The sequence below is a fragment of the Bos grunniens genome, chromosome 2, assembly GCF_055505025.1.
Source record: "Bos grunniens cultivar Pamir isolate PY7600 chromosome 2, Bosgru_T2T1.0, whole genome shotgun sequence".
In the NCBI taxonomy this organism is placed as follows: domain Eukaryota; kingdom Metazoa; phylum Chordata; class Mammalia; order Artiodactyla; family Bovidae; genus Bos; species Bos grunniens.
In genome coordinates this window covers 121,972,004-121,987,712 of record NC_141166.1, presented here as the reverse complement: position 1 = coordinate 121,987,712, position 15,709 = coordinate 121,972,004, and the positions used below count along the sequence as shown (strand labels likewise).

At 42.0% G+C, this 15,709-nt stretch overlaps 1 protein-coding gene across 1 annotated transcript; it reads left to right on the top strand.

Annotated features, from left to right (window-relative positions):
* Positions 1-1,570: 1,570 nt before the first annotated feature.
* On the top strand, positions 1,571-6,678 carry NEUROD1 (neuronal differentiation 1). Its single transcript, XM_086361195.1, has 2 exons — positions 1,571-2,744; positions 4,308-6,678. The coding sequence occupies exon 2, from the start codon at positions 4,319-4,321 to the stop codon at positions 5,387-5,389; it is 1,071 nt and encodes a 356-aa protein (XP_086217321.1). The 5' UTR covers positions 1,571-2,744; positions 4,308-4,318; the 3' UTR covers positions 5,390-6,678.
* The last annotated feature ends 9,031 nt before the right edge of the window (positions 6,679-15,709 follow it).

Below are 15,709 nucleotides of genomic sequence, written 5' to 3'. Positions count from 1 at the left end.
GACGGGACCGCGACTATTCCACGGTACTAAGCCAGCCACGCCGGCAGTCAATCCTCCCTGAGCGTTGCGGCTGCCACTGTCCTCTGGCCCTAATTTCTTCCCCCCGACCTCCAACCCCTTCCCCTCCCAACAAAAGGCAACTCAATCCAGGCCTCTTCCCTTCCAGATCTGACTACTGGCCTGCAGTCTCCCGGGGCGGGGGTGGGGGTCGGGGTGAGCGGGTAGGGGGACGGAGTGGGGGTAAGGGGGGTGGGCAATCTCCACCGCGAGGCGCACCGTGGGTAGACGTTCCCCGCGCCCAGGCGTGTCGGCCCAGGGCGCCCAGAGGCTCACTGAGAGCGGGATTAAGGGTGAATCTATCAAGAGCAGAAGGAGTTTAGTTAATTCCCGCACCGGAGTCTCTCGGCTGGCGACATACCCACATTTCCCTTTCTTGCCTGCCCAGGAACATCTGGCCCTACCAAGAATCTCCTGTACTCCACCGGGTGTCCCAAACTGAGGAAGTTGCCTTCTGAGTGGGGGACCCCCTAGGCCATCCGCAGGCCTTCGGGGTAGCTGAAGCCCTCTTCCCTCTCGCCCCCAGCACCCCCTCTGAAGCTCTCCTAAGACTGAGAAATGAGGGCCAGGGCACATCCCCGCGGGCACGGTGGGCTAGGCTGTCGGGGCAACTGCTGGGAGAATGGCAACACTTGGTCACCCGCGCGTGTCCTGGGACCTCCAAGTTGGGGACCGGCCCCTGCAGGCTGTTACTCAGATGGCCCTCAGGTTTTAACCCATCACTTAAGATAAAGACTGTACAGGGTAAATACCAAGACTAAGCTCCTGGGTGAATTCTTCTGTCCTCTTCTGCGATCCTGGTACACTTATGAGTAAAGGCAAAAGCCAAAACTCTGTACAGTTTTGCCCTGGAAGCTCAGCATGGGTCATGCTACGCTTTGGGCAAGGGGATCTCCCATCCCTTTATTCCTCTTTCAGGTTGCATGCAGACTTCTAGACACAGCGATAATGTTAGGACCCTCTGCCCCTCCCCACAACATCCCTTCTTTTGTCCCCAGATGCACCCAACCCCAGCGGCTCAGCCTGACACTGTTTGCAAACTCAAGGGGCTTTTAGAGCAATTGCCTTTAAATAAGCAATTCAAGTTCACAGCATTCATTGTAAGGGGACACGGGTCTGGGAGGGGATAAGGGGTTAGTTAATGGAGGATTAGAGGAGAGTCTGGTGGAGAAAGAGTGGACAGGGAAGAGATACAGCCAACTTAATTCTGAAACATGCCTTGGTGGAAACAGGTGAATAAAGAATCACCATTTTAACACAAATATGGCTCCTTTAGAATTAGGAAGCTCTGGTTTTTGCTTGACCTGCAAGGTAGAGGGTCACATCAGTCTTTAAGGTCTGGAAAAGTAGCCATCAGCCCTTCCTAGAGTTGTACTAATGCCCTTTCTAGGAAGAGGAGTGAAAAGGACCACCTTTAGAATAGGCTCTTTGCATCCTCCCTTTGAGAAGGCTTGTCTCAACCAAGTTCCTATTTGCAAGCTTGAAAGTGGGGACCAAGGGGGGACAAGGCAGCTTTACATCCATCCAATGACCTTGGTTAAACGGCAGAATCTTAGCGTCAGAGAAGTCCTCTAGCTTTCATGCAAGAGAGCTCCGGAGGCCACTGAAGCCAAGGACTAGCTTGATCTGAGGACAAGGACTACGGGCAAGAGGGGTATATGGCCAGAGTGAGGAGTCTCCAGGGACAAGGGCAGACGAGGGCCACGAGGGCCGGGTTGCACGGATGCTGAAGTAGAGTGACCAGTACCAAATTTTCTCTACTGTTGAGGTTGGGCGTGGGCGACCCAGTTAAGGAGGCTAGGGACTAGTCTCACAGCTGCGTTTACAGATAAAGCTGTTTTAATACAGAATATATGTTGCTTAAGGGGCTGGTGGAGACTGGGAGAAGCCACCCTTTGGTGCCAACGAACAAAGCGTCTACTAAGAAGGAGAAATCAAGAGATTGACACCTTAGAGAGGGCAGGGAGTGCCCAGGAAGCCAGTGCCTGGGCGAGGAGTCCAAAGGAGTCTCGGCTTCTGCTTCTTTCACCTTTGCCCTACTTACCGCCCCAACGCGGGCCACTCACTCTGATCTAAAGCCAGTCGGTGTTCGCTTTCGCGCTCTCTTCTCTGCAACTCCTTCCCCCCGTCTCTCCCCCCACCGCGCGCCCCTTCTCCCTTCTGCCGCCTGAAAGGGTTAATCTCTCCTGCGGGTAAAAACAGGTCCGCGGAGTCTCTAACTGGCGACAGATGGGCCACTTTCTTCTGGCCACAAAGGGGCCGGAATGGAGCGCTCCGCGGCATACAAATGGGCAGGTCACGTGGTCCCCGGCTCTTGGCTGGACTGGGAGGACCATATGGCGCATGCCGGGGAGGAAGGAGATGGGGCGGGGGTAGGGGTAGAGGAGAGGGGAGCTGGAGTCGGATGCGGGTGGGAGAGGAGCAAAGCTGAAGGGGCGGGGGCGGGAGGAGGAGGGCGGAAGGGAAGGGAGCGCGGAACCCCGGCGCGTGCGCAGGCGCGGGCCGCTGGAACCTGCTCGCCCGCTAGGCTCCTGGCCCCGCCCGCGCTCAGCATCACCAACTCGGCTATATAACCTGAGCGCCCGCGCTGCCGGGACACGAGGAATTCGCCCCACGCAGAAGGCACGGCGCCCAGAGGCCCCAGGGTTATGAGACCATCACTGCTCAGGACTTACTAACAACTGCAGGTAATTAAATCCTTTAATTTTTATTAGGAATAAAAGCAATTGAAGATGTACCTACATATTCTGTATGTGTGCGTCTGTAAGCGCGTTTATGCGTTGAGACAGGCATTCCTTTTCATAATTGCAAGGCGAATACGCACACAGTTTGAGTCGCATCACTCAAATACCCGCTGCAGGCCTAATCATTTTTAAAAATGTTTTACTTTTTTTGTTGTTGTTGTTTGTTTTTTGGAGGGGAAAAAGTATAGGAGCGTCTGTGGATTTTTTAAAAATATAATGTCCTATAGCTCTATGATTATTTCCTAGTGGTGATTCCAAAGTTCTGAAAGCAGATAACTACTTCAGTATTTCACTTCTATCAATAAGGGCGAAAAAAAAAGCCCACGTTACCAAGATTTATTTTGTAGACATGTATTTTATGCACGTTGGGAATAGCAAATTATTTTTTCATTGAATGAAAGGGGTATTGATACTTTGAATATACACACCCTAGAAAATAAACCGAGTTGAGAGGTACTTTAGTTGAGAGGGGATAAAATGTGGAGAAAGAGAGAGGGACCCACTCCTGCTACCTGTTACTGTCCCAGAGTCGGCCAAGTCCCCAGCACCCACTGCAGGAGCCAGAAATTCAGTTGTCTAACTAAAGGCTTTTTATTTTCCTTATAAGAAGCAGCAACTTCGCCATTGCCATTTGCTGACCATTATAATTACTCAATCTTTTAAAGGGAGGTTTGAGGCGAACTTTGAAAAGCCCCAATAAAGAGCGGGCGGCCCTTTCAATGGGCTGTTTATTAGAGAGGAGCCTTTCGCACCTGATCCCCGGCGCGCGGAGGAGCCCTCTGCGCCGCGCCCCGGGTTCTGGCCCGGTAGCAAGCGCTTTTATACAAGGTGGAAATTCAGCAGAGGGTCAGCGGGATGGGAGGTAAGAAAAGAAAGGCAAGGGTGGGATGGAAACCCCCCGCCCACTTTTGTTACCAGATGTTTCGTTGATGGTGAAATAATTTTGTGGAAAATACTTTTTCTCCACCATGCATTTGCTTTTCAATCTCCACTCCGTATAATCTTCTTAAAAATCACTGCCAGCGTTAGTAAATTACGTAAGGGATCTTCAACTTTAATCGCCGAGTGCGGGGAGGCCAGAACCGAGATGGAACATAATTGTAATTTTCAAACTCGTCTTTTTTTGTGGAGTTTTGACTTTGAACTCATGCAAATAAACATGAAGTCGCCGAAATTCACACTTATTTTCACACACATTATCCTACCGGATAATCACTATAAACACACTTAATCACAAGGAAACATACACCAGAAGTATACTTATGACACTTATTCTAGCTCCTATTCGAACGCAGCCCGGTCCTGTCTCCTACGTGCCAGCCGGGCACACACAGGCCATTATAAAACTGCATTTAAACTTTTCCTCGGGGGCATTCATTTTGTAATCCGCTGGTAGTTCTTTTCATATGCATTTCTCTAGGACTAGTGAGAGCTGAAGGCCTTTGTAGTTTTTGAATGTAGCGTTTTTCTCCTTTTCTGTTTTCCCCTCTCCCCTGTTGAATGTAGGAAACCTAACCATGACCAAATCCTACAGCGAGAGTGGGCTGATGGGAGAGCCTCAGCCCCAGGGTCCTCCAAGCTGGACAGATGAGTGTCTTAGTTCTCAGGACGAGGAGCACGAGACAGACAAAAAGGAGGATGACCTCGAAGCCATGAACGCGGAAGAGGACTCACTGAGGAACGGGGGAGAGGAGGAGGAGGAAGATGAGGACCTGGAAGAGGAGGAAGAAGAGGAAGAGGAGGACGACGATCAAAAGCCTAAGAGACGCGGCCCCAAAAAGAAGAAGATGACGAAGGCGCGCCTCGAGCGTTTTAAGCTGAGACGCATGAAAGCCAACGCCCGGGAGCGGAACCGCATGCACGGGCTGAACGCAGCGCTGGACAACCTGCGCAAGGTGGTGCCCTGCTACTCTAAGACGCAGAAGCTGTCCAAAATCGAGACACTGCGCTTGGCCAAAAACTACATCTGGGCTCTGTCAGAAATCTTGCGTTCAGGGAAAAGCCCTGACCTGGTCTCCTTTGTACAGACGCTCTGCAAGGGTTTATCCCAGCCCACCACCAACCTGGTTGCTGGCTGCCTGCAGCTCAATCCTCGAACTTTTCTGCCTGAGCAGAACCAAGACATGCCTGCTCACCTGCCGACCGCCAGCGCTTCGTTCCCTGTGCACCCCTATTCCTACCAGTCTCCGGGGCTGCCCAGCCCGCCCTACGGCACCATGGACAGCTCCCATGTCTTCCACGTCAAGCCGCCGCCTCACGCCTACAGCGCAGCGCTGGAACCTTTCTTTGAGAGCCCTCTGACTGATTGCACCAGCCCTTCCTTTGACGGACCCCTCAGCCCGCCGCTCAGCATCAATGGCAACTTCTCTTTCAAACACGAACCGTCCGCCGAGTTTGAGAAAAATTATGCCTTTACCATGCACTATCCTGCAGCGACCCTGGCAGGGGCCCAAAGCCACGGATCAGTCTTCTCGGGCGCCTCTGCCCCTCGCTGTGAGATCCCTATAGACAATATTATGTCCTTCGATAGCCATTCACATCATGAGCGAGTCATGAGTGCCCAGCTCAATGCCATCTTTCACGATTAGAGGCACGTCAGTTTCACCGTCCCTGGGAAACGAACCCACTGTGCTTAAACAGTGACTGTCGTGTTTACAAAAGGCAGCCCTTTGAGTATTACTGCTGCAAAGTGCAAATACTCCAAGCTTCAAGTGATATATGTATTTATTGTCGTTACTGCCTTTGGTAGAAACAGGGGATCAAAGTTCCTGTTCACTTTATGTATTATTTTCTATAGCTCTTCTATTTTAAAAAAATAATACAGTAAAGTTAAAAAAAATGCACCACAAATTTGGTGCAGCTGTATTCAGATCATATTAATTATCTGATCGGGATAACAAAATCACAAGCAATAATTAGGATCTATGCAATTTTTAAACTAGTAATGGGCCAATTAAAATATATATAAATATATATTTTTCAACCAGCATTTTACTACTTGTTACCTTTCCCATGCTGAATTATTTTGTTGTGATTTTGTACAGAATTTTTAATGACTTTTTATAATGTGGATTTCCTATTTTAAAACCATGCAGCTTCATCAATTTTTATACATATCAGAAAAGTAGAAATTATATCTAATTTATACAAAATAATTTAACTAATTTAAACCAGCAGAAAAGTGCTTAGAAAGTTGTTGTGTTGCCTTAGCACTTCTTTCTTCTCTAATTGTTAAAGAAAATTGCACAATTTGAGCAGTTCATTTCACTTTAAAGTCGTTCTCTCTCCTTAAAATGAAAACCAGATCCATAATTCTTAAGAGAATGAATAAAAACAAGAGATGTATTCCCTATCAAAACATATCAATTCAGTACTTGCTCAAGCTTGTATATACATATTATAAACAAATGCCAACATACCCTTCTTTAAATCAAAAGCTGCTTGACTATCACATACAATTTGCACTGTTTCTTTTTAGTCTTTTACTCCTTTGCATCCCATGATTTTACAGAGAATGATGTTTCCAGAAAATATAAATGCATGATTTTATACATAGTCACACAAATGGTGGTTTGTCATATATTCATGTAATGAATCTGAGCCTAAATCTAATCAGGTTGTTAATGTTGGGATTTTATACCTATTGTAGTCAATTAGTACAGTAGCTTAAATAAATTCAAACCATTTAATTCATAATTAGAACAATAGCTATTGCATGTAAAATGCAGTCCAGAATAAGTGCTGTTTGAGATGTGATACTGGTACCACTGGAATCAATATGTACTGTAATCTTGTTTGTAATCCTGTATATTATGGTGTAATGCACAACTTAGAAAACACTCATCCAGTTGCAATAAAATAGTATTGAAAAATCTGAACAATTGTTGCATTTCTTCTTAAAGTGATTAAAAAAAAATAATTCCTAAGGAGAACAATTGCTTAACTTGCTGAGTTAAAAAAATACTAAGTTCTATTTGTAGAAAAAAATTAAAAAGTTTAGTTTAACACAAACTCTCTAGTCTGTTTATCTTGCTTAGGGAGTGACCAACTCTTTGTAGTTAAAGAATGAACCTAACTGATATTTCATTACTTGGACTATGAGGCTGGGGTTGGGTGAGGTTTGTGAAGAGACCAACAGTTGTATTTTTGGTTTTGGTTTCCATCCCTTTATGAGTTTGTGTTTTCTTCGATTTTTTTTAGAGGGGATTTAGTTAATTCTTAACAAACAAGACCCAAACAAGTATCCTAGCTTAGTTTATCTACATATCTAAGAACATACTAAATTTTTTTTTTACCTTTTTCTTAGTCCTTTTCTATCTGTACCTGAACTGAAACATTCTCTACTGCAAAACAGTCATATCCTGAAGAGAAAGTGATATACTTTTAGAATATGAGAGAAATGATTTGATTAAAGAATCCAAGAAGTGGCATTTTATCATTGTTATGTAATTGTGATGATTTCAGTAATTCTTCAGCAAAAAGTAGTAATGAACTACTTGTACTCAAGAACATGCTATTTGTACTGTGATATGTTTTGGATGGTCTAATTGTTTCCTCACCCCCTTTGGTGTACTGTTCTCCTGTTTCATAAATGGAACTCACCGAAAAAAACGTAGAGATGATTCTGTCCATTGGTAAGGCCGCTGAAAAAGTTTGGCATTTCTCTCCCTCTGGATGTGTTGACTGACAGGAGCAGTTTCTAGGCAATAGCATGTTGCCACTTGTGCCCTGGCTCTACTGTGGTGCTCTGATTACTGTCATTAGTGACTCCATTGTTCTTCCTCTGATTCGGATGCCACGTTGGATGACTACCTCCCTTCCCAAGCTTGTTCCTTTAATCCCGTTCTCATTGGTGATTTAGGGGTTCCAGAAAGCTGACCTCATTTAGCAAGCTGCTCCAGAAAAATGTGAGTAATCTAATGGACAGGAACAATTAGCTATACTAATAACATGGCCAACGGGGCTACGTCAAGCAGTGGCAGTAGCAGTAAGGAATATTTCAACATTAAAAAAATGTTTGAGTGCAATTTAAAGTATATCATTTTAGCATGTTTTCCATCAGCCTTCATCACATGGCAGAAATACTTTTAAGTTAGTCCCAACTTAATCCAAAATGCAATCATCTCATTCCAAGTGAAACAGAGTTGTTATTTTGGAATCAAGCTGTTGCTTCCTATAGCCAAGATTGCTTTCACTGTTCTTTCTTTAAGAGACATAATACTGAGATGATATCTGAACACTGCCAGCCTTCCAGCCTAGGACACCATAAAGTGAACATTCAGATCTTATGTGATCTATTCAGCAGCTCAGTTTCACCTATAATGAAAATTAAACTTCTTCATGCAAACTAAAAACTGTTGCTGTAATGAACAGAAGAAATAAGAGGATGCCATTTAAGAATTCCAGCTTTTAAAACAGCAAGCAGCGAAATCTGTGGATTATTTTTTGTAAGGTAGGAATGAAGACTCCAAATTAGGTTTGATATTGCCCCTCCGCATTTTACATGTATAACTTCATTCTAAGCTTAGAGATTCTTTCAGTCAGTCAAGGAGTAACTCACATGCCACCATCTTTTATTCAAAGGCAGGCACAGATGTTCCTTCTGCAGGGGAGGTTTTAATTTATGAAAATGATATTGTTTATGCATGAATGAACTGAATGCACTCTGCATATACACAGCACTTCCATCTGATCAGAGAAATACCACAGAACCAGTGCCAATGTCAGAAACATATTCTACAAATTTACTCACTTAAATGTTTAATGAATATTTGGAAGGCATTTTCAAACCACAAGAAACCTTTTCAATCATTTTTTTTCTTTTCTTTTGAAATTGCTTGGCATATTTAAAAGAAACTCTTACAGTTTTCATAATTGGCCAATGCCTATATCTAGAATAGAAAATGTTTTACTAAGTGAAAAGCAACCAAAAGGAAGAAACATCGGCAACTATAGCTTCATTGGGGAAAACATTTCTTTTAGTGTTGTTATATATGTCTGCTTACCAGTAGTATTTAGGGTTCTGGGTGTTCCCTCATCTTGAATAATTATTATTCCCACCAAATACAATGTTTAGATCTACTTATTTAATGTGAAAATGCTCTGATGAGTTATTTCCAGAATAAGGTGGTGTTTAAAATCAGTAGACAATTTCATAGTTGGAGATGGAATATTTTAACTAAATATTTTAACTGGTACATAATTCCTTTTGAATTCTGTATAACTTAGATTTCATTTGTGTCATCAATGACAAATACAGTATGATCTATCTACTTTTACTTTTAAAAAGACAACAAAATGTAAATTAAAATAGAAGCTTATATCTTAGGAATGTTCTACTAAGTTTAGGTTTATAATATGTTATAGAAAATAATATTAAAGTGAATCATAAGCTTTATAATTTATTAATCTTAAAAAAACTGTTTTCACATTTGAAAGTCTATAATTCTTACAAAATTAATGCATTTCTGAAAGAAGCTAGCAGTTACTAAAATGATACATGGATCATTAGCTAACAGTTTGAACCAAGCTGTTTTACTTCTATAATTAAACAAGAGCTTTAAAGTGAAAATATCTATTAAACAATTAATAAAACTAGGTTTCAAAACATAGGCTGATTTCATCCTAATGGGAATCATATAATAACAGAGCTGTTTCTTAAACTACACTAAAATCTCCTCTTTTCCTTTTCTACCACCATTGCTTGTTTCCTGAAAGCCATCTAAATAAAATCTTTAATTCCAGGATCTGATAAAGAATAAAAGAGCCAACGCAACATCTTGTGGAACACCAGGACTGAGAACTCTTGTTGTTACCATGCACAGAGGCATTCTGGCATCAGATGCATGGTGATTTGTATGGTGGCATAATCACTGGCTCCTGGCCAGGCATTATGTTTCAGAGGACACTATTGTCAAGAGCCATTCAACTAGAAATCTGCACTGTATGCACTCTGAAGTTGAGATCATCTGCCTTCCTATGTCAGGAAGAATTCTGTGCTGGCAATTGACTCATGGACTCTCTTCACACACACGAACATTTGGTTCAGTGGCTCTGATGGAATTAGCTGTGTAACCAAACTAGTGGCATCAACGAGACAAGGCAGCAGCCTCTGGGGACTTCTGTGTAAATTGCTAATCTTAAAATATCTTAAAAGGCAGAGTATCATGTTAATCCTGGACTAAATCTTCAGATACACTAAATGTGATTTGGCTATCTCAACAGTATTGTGCTAACTGCCCAGCTAACTTAGAGACAGGAGGATGGTGACAGTAACCATCTTTATGAATCCCCAGGTATGGAGTAATCTAGAGCGCCTGGATTGTGAAATGACATCTAGAGATGAGAGAGTAGATTTAATTTCTCATTCTTGAGCTAACTTGTTAACTTTGTTGTTTTTTAGTCACTAAGTCCAGTCCAACTCTTTTGCAACCCCATGGACTGTATGTAGCCCACTAGGCTCCTCTATCTATGGATTTCCCAGGCAAGAATACGGGATTGGGTTGCCATTTCCTTCGCCAGGGGATCTTCCCAACCCAGGGATCAAACCTGCATCTCCTGCATTGGCAGGCGGATTCTTTACCGCTGAGCCATCTGGGAAGCTCTAACTTGGTGACTTACTTTACTGTTAATAAGATTAAAAGCTAACTCTGCTTTGTGCTTTGATGTCGTAAGGAGCAGGCAGTCACAAGAAAGGCTTCCCACACTTATTAGGTAAGTGCTAAGTGTTTTCCATTCATTCCTATATTTCATCATCAGAATAGCCCTGTATCTTATTTCACAGATGGAGAAACATTGAGAAGCTGGGATATGTAGATATTTCATTACTGATTTCCTTCCTTCAGGTTCTACCTCAGAAGCAACTTTCCTCAAGTTCTTCCTGATTCCCATTTAAAGTAGCAACCAACCAAACCAAAATCATTGTTTTCAGCTTAATCAAAATCACTACTGTATGGCCCTTTTATCCATCTGATGTTATCTTGCTTATTTTTAAATTATCTACCTCTCTCAATAGAATGTGGGCTTCACAAGAAAATGAACCTTATCTGATTTGTTTGTTGCTGTTTCTCTGGTGCTCAGAAGACCCACAGGTCCTCAATAAATATGAACAAATCAAATTACACTAATCTGATGCCAAAACCTTAACCACTATGCTACAAATTAAGTCAGTTGAGAATGGAGAGCGCTACAGATGATTCTCATCCCAGTGAAAGTTATAAGCATTAATTCTATAAAAAGAGAACAACTGAAATTAATTTTCTATGACACCATGGCACCAAACTCCCCCCACCCCACCCCTTCTGAGCATTAGTAATCATGAGTTACCAGGAATCTTTTCTTTTTATTGATATTGATTGGTTAAATATAATTTCAAATCGGAATAAAAGGAGACCTAAAATGTTACAAGCTCTGTCCAGATCATGCCATTTTTTTTTTTAAATGGTTAAGAACTCGAAAGCATGCTACTTTCCCCCTTTCTGTTCATCATTCTTTCAGCAATAGTTCTTGATTTATTACTGGTGTTATGTAAAATTGCCCCAAACTTCTGTATCATCACTGAAGAGTTTAGATTACAGCAGATCAGAATGTAATCCATCATGAGTATGTACTCCAGCAACGAGTTTGAGACGCTGAGTAGCATTTGACAAATTAAAAATAAGCTACACAGAGGCAGATGATGGGACAGAAACAGAAATCCACAATGAAAAGGAGTGCTTTATAGTCACAACAGTTGTTGGTTAAATCCATCTTTCTCTAATGTATCAAATAGATTAGAAATGCCGTTAAGTTTATGGGGAATATGATTTTCCTTGTCAATACAACACAATTAAGAGAAAACATAGAGTTATTATTTTCAGCGACATTGGGTGTTTTTAATAATACAGGTGAATTATTAGGAGAGCTGTTTGCTGCTGCTAAGTCACTTCAGTCGTGTCCAACTCTGTGCGACCCCATAGATGGCAGCCCACCAGGCTCCATCGTCCTTGGGATTCTCCAGGCAAGAACACTGGAGTGGGTTGCCATTTCCTGCTCTAATGCGTGAAAGTGAAAAATGAAAGTGAAGTCGCTCAGTCATGTCCAACTCAGCGACCCCATGGACTGCAGCCCACCAGGCTCCTCCATCCATGGGATTTTCCAGGCAAGAGTACTGGAGTGGGGTGCCATTGCCTTCTCTGAGGAGAGCTGTTTAGGATGCAGAAAAAAAAATGGAGGAATCAGTATTCTTGAAAGGTGATTTAGTATAAAATCATTAAAAACTGAAGAATAGCTAGTGTTCTTTAAAATAATCATATACAGAATACTCTATTGATTGAGATAAATATTGCTGAATTATCTAAACTATAATATCTACTTCAAAATGTTTATTGTATAAACTTAGCACATCAATAAGATTTCTTTAGTGTTTTCTCTGGATGATGTCAGTTATGACCATGAATAAAAAAAGGGTTAATTCCTTACCCCTAATACTTTGGCCGCCTCATGTGAAGAGTTGACTCATTGGAAAAGACTGATGCTGGGAGGGATTGGGGGCAGGAGGAGAAGGGGACAACAGAGGATGAGATGGCTTGATGGCATCACTGACTCGATGGACGTGAGTTTGAGTGAACTCTGGGAGATGGTGATGGACAGGGAGGCCTGGCGTGCTGCGATTCACGGGGTCGCAAAGAGTCGGACACGACTGAGTGACTGAACTGAACTGAACCGAATGTCACTATGGAGAAGCCAATTGCACCCCACTCCAGTACTCTTGCCTGGAAAATCCCATGGATGGAGGAGCCTGGTGGGCTGCAGTCCATGGGGTCGCTAAGAATGGGACATGACTGAGTGACTTCACTTTCACTTTTCACTTTCATGCATTGGAGAAGAAAATGGCAACCCACTCCAGTGTTCTTGCCTGGAGAATCCCAGGGACGGGGGAGCCTGGTGGGCTGCCGTCTATGGGGTCGCACAGAGTCGGACACGACTGAAGCGACTTAGCAGCAGCAGCAGCAGTGTCACTAATGATTGCAGTCCTTGTCTACTCATGGCAGGGAATTATACATTTATAATCTGTGGTAGGTTGAAAGTATGGGGCCAAGAAATGTTCATATCCAAGAACTGAGCGGAAAATATACTAGAATTCTAAAAGGAGACTTGGGATAATTTCACTTGCCATTGCTAGAAAACTGAATAATTCTCAGCAAATGATTAAATACACAATAAATAGTAGTAAAATGCACACAAGATACAACTAGAATCTAAGTATGGATATTTACTTAAATTATTTTCACTGAAAGAATTCCTTAGTTAACACAGGCAAGCCTACTTATTTAGATATTTTGAAATCCCAACATATGATTTTTGGATAAAGAAACTCTATTTTAGTGTTCATTTGACTCTGATGAACATATTAAAAATATTGAGTAAAGAGATATTTTGTTCCTAAATGTTTCATGTTTAATTAACTAAAAATGCATTTATCTTACTTAAAAATATATTTTTAAGGAAAGAAATATATGCTGTACTGAGTTTAGTAATGCTCTCCTTCCACTCCCCAAAATTCATGCCCAGCCAGAATCTCATAATGTGATCCTACCTGGATAGGGTTCAAATAATGCATCTTAAGATGTAGTTAAGATGAGGTCATACAGGATTAGAGTAATCCTTATAAGAAGGGGACTGTTGTCCTTGTCAGGAAAGACAGAACATGCAGACAACACAAGGGGAGAATGGAGATGCAGGCAGAGATTAGAGTGACAGGTCTCTATGCCAAGGGAGAATTGTTAGATTTGCCAGCAACCACCAGAATCTATGATAAAGGCACGGAACATTCGATTTTCTCTCTGAGACGCCAGGAAGGAACCAACCCCGCAGACACCTTGATTTGGGACTTCTGGTCTCCAGAAGTGTACACGATACATTTCTGTTGTTTCAAGCCACCCCAGTTTGAAATAATTTGCTATGGTGCTTCTAGGAAACTAATAGATAAGTCTACAATGAATTGATATGTTAACTATACATAAATATAGAAGAATTCATTTAAAATCTTATAAAATTTTACCATCAAGTATTAATGACATAATATATAACTACCAGCATATTTTAGTTAGTACCAGGTTTGATATTTAAACAAGCTGACAAATAGTAGCTATTTAATAAGCATCTGAATTATGTAAAAGTTTTATTGGTTTTTATTCATTTGAATTAACTTAAGCTGACATCCAGATTTAGTGAAGTGTGAACAGACACATCCAATAAACTAAGAGGAATTTTGTTTAAAAGCCTTATTGTAGAATGCATAAAAAGTATAGACTATAAACTTATTAATTCTTCATGTGAAAAATGCCATATTTATTCTCTAGGCAGGGCAGTATGTATACTAAGAAATAGACCTCTGAAAAAACAAACATAGCATTTTCCTTGGGTTCATCAATATGCATTCAACACACAATTTTATGACCTGTAAAATTACATAATTAAAGAAAATGACTGTGGTCCAAGTGAATGTAAGAACCATGACTTCTAAAAGCTCTCTCTCTTCTAGGTTATATAGGGCCTTGGGCCATGACTCTTTTGGGGAACTTAAAACCCAGCAACTAAGATGCCAACCTTAGTTATACAGGACTACATCTCATTATCTGACTGATTTCTCAAAATACCAGTTAGTGATGGTTTCTTCTGAAGGTATTCTATTAATCAGAAGTTTTAGTTTACACAGATCTGGGACACTACCTTGTTGTTAGCATTTTTTTGTTTTTGGACTGTTAGTACTTGTGTCTCTTATGCTTAATTCTTGTTTCAGTTCCCTGCTCGCCCTCATGCGGACATGAGTAAGAAATAAACCTTCATTGTTTTAAGCCTCAAAGTTCTTTCAAACCACATTGCAACCCTGCTCCTGCTGACTGATAAAGATGTTAACTTCTTAAGGTAAAATGACATGCAAGACGAGTTTACTGTGACTGGAGAAGAGAAACTTCCCTGGTTTACATGGGAAGTAGCAATGGAGATATGCGCTCCTCTTCTGACAAATGTGGTATTTGGATTAGAGATCTGGAGTGCAGCAGCCATTTGGCTGTTTGGAAGAGGAGAGTGGGGTAGATGGACTCACATGGAGCAGAGAATGATACATTACAGAAGGCAGAGGGAAGAAGAGAAGAGGAACTGGTTTCTGCATTGTATGATTTGAGCCACTGGATCAGTTCTCTTCATAATCTATCCCCACCTTTATAATTAGGCTTTATTTATTTATTTTTTAAACAAGTTTGAATTGGGTGAACTGCCTGATACCAAAGAGACTGCGATTTTGTTGTTGCTTGGTCTTTTTTATACATAAAGATGGAGAAAACTATATAGTAAAGATGAAATTGAATAAGATGTGAGATGTGGGTGTGTCTGATGGAGGAAGTTGTTGGGCAGACTGGAGCAAAGAAGGTCTGGAACACAAACAATTCCTTTGGGCCATAGAGATACCTTTTCTAGAGACAAGTCAGGGTGGAGAAAGAGAATTTCAGGACTCAGGGTTAGAGCATATGGGAGTTTATTCTTACCAGGTTCTTTCATGTAAAGATGGAGGCATGATTACATGCTAAGTGAGAGGGAGTTGAACGAGAAAACTGAAGGTTTAGATCAGCCTCTCCAGGAGTAAGGAGAATAAGCTCCATGAACACCAGTCAATCGTAGCATAGCAGGGCTTAGAGCCAAGCACAGTTTGAGGTCTGTAATACTGTAGTAGTTTGAGGTGGCCTCAACCCACATGTTCAGGGGAAATCTCTCAATAGCCCATACGTCAGAGTGGAAGCAGAAGATAGTTGCAGGTTTTCATGCATTTGGATAAAAGAGGTGGAGGTGCTGTTAGGGAGAAGTTGACGTGATGTGCCATGGAGCCCACGAGAGCAAAGACTGACTCCATTGGGTAGATGGACAAAGAC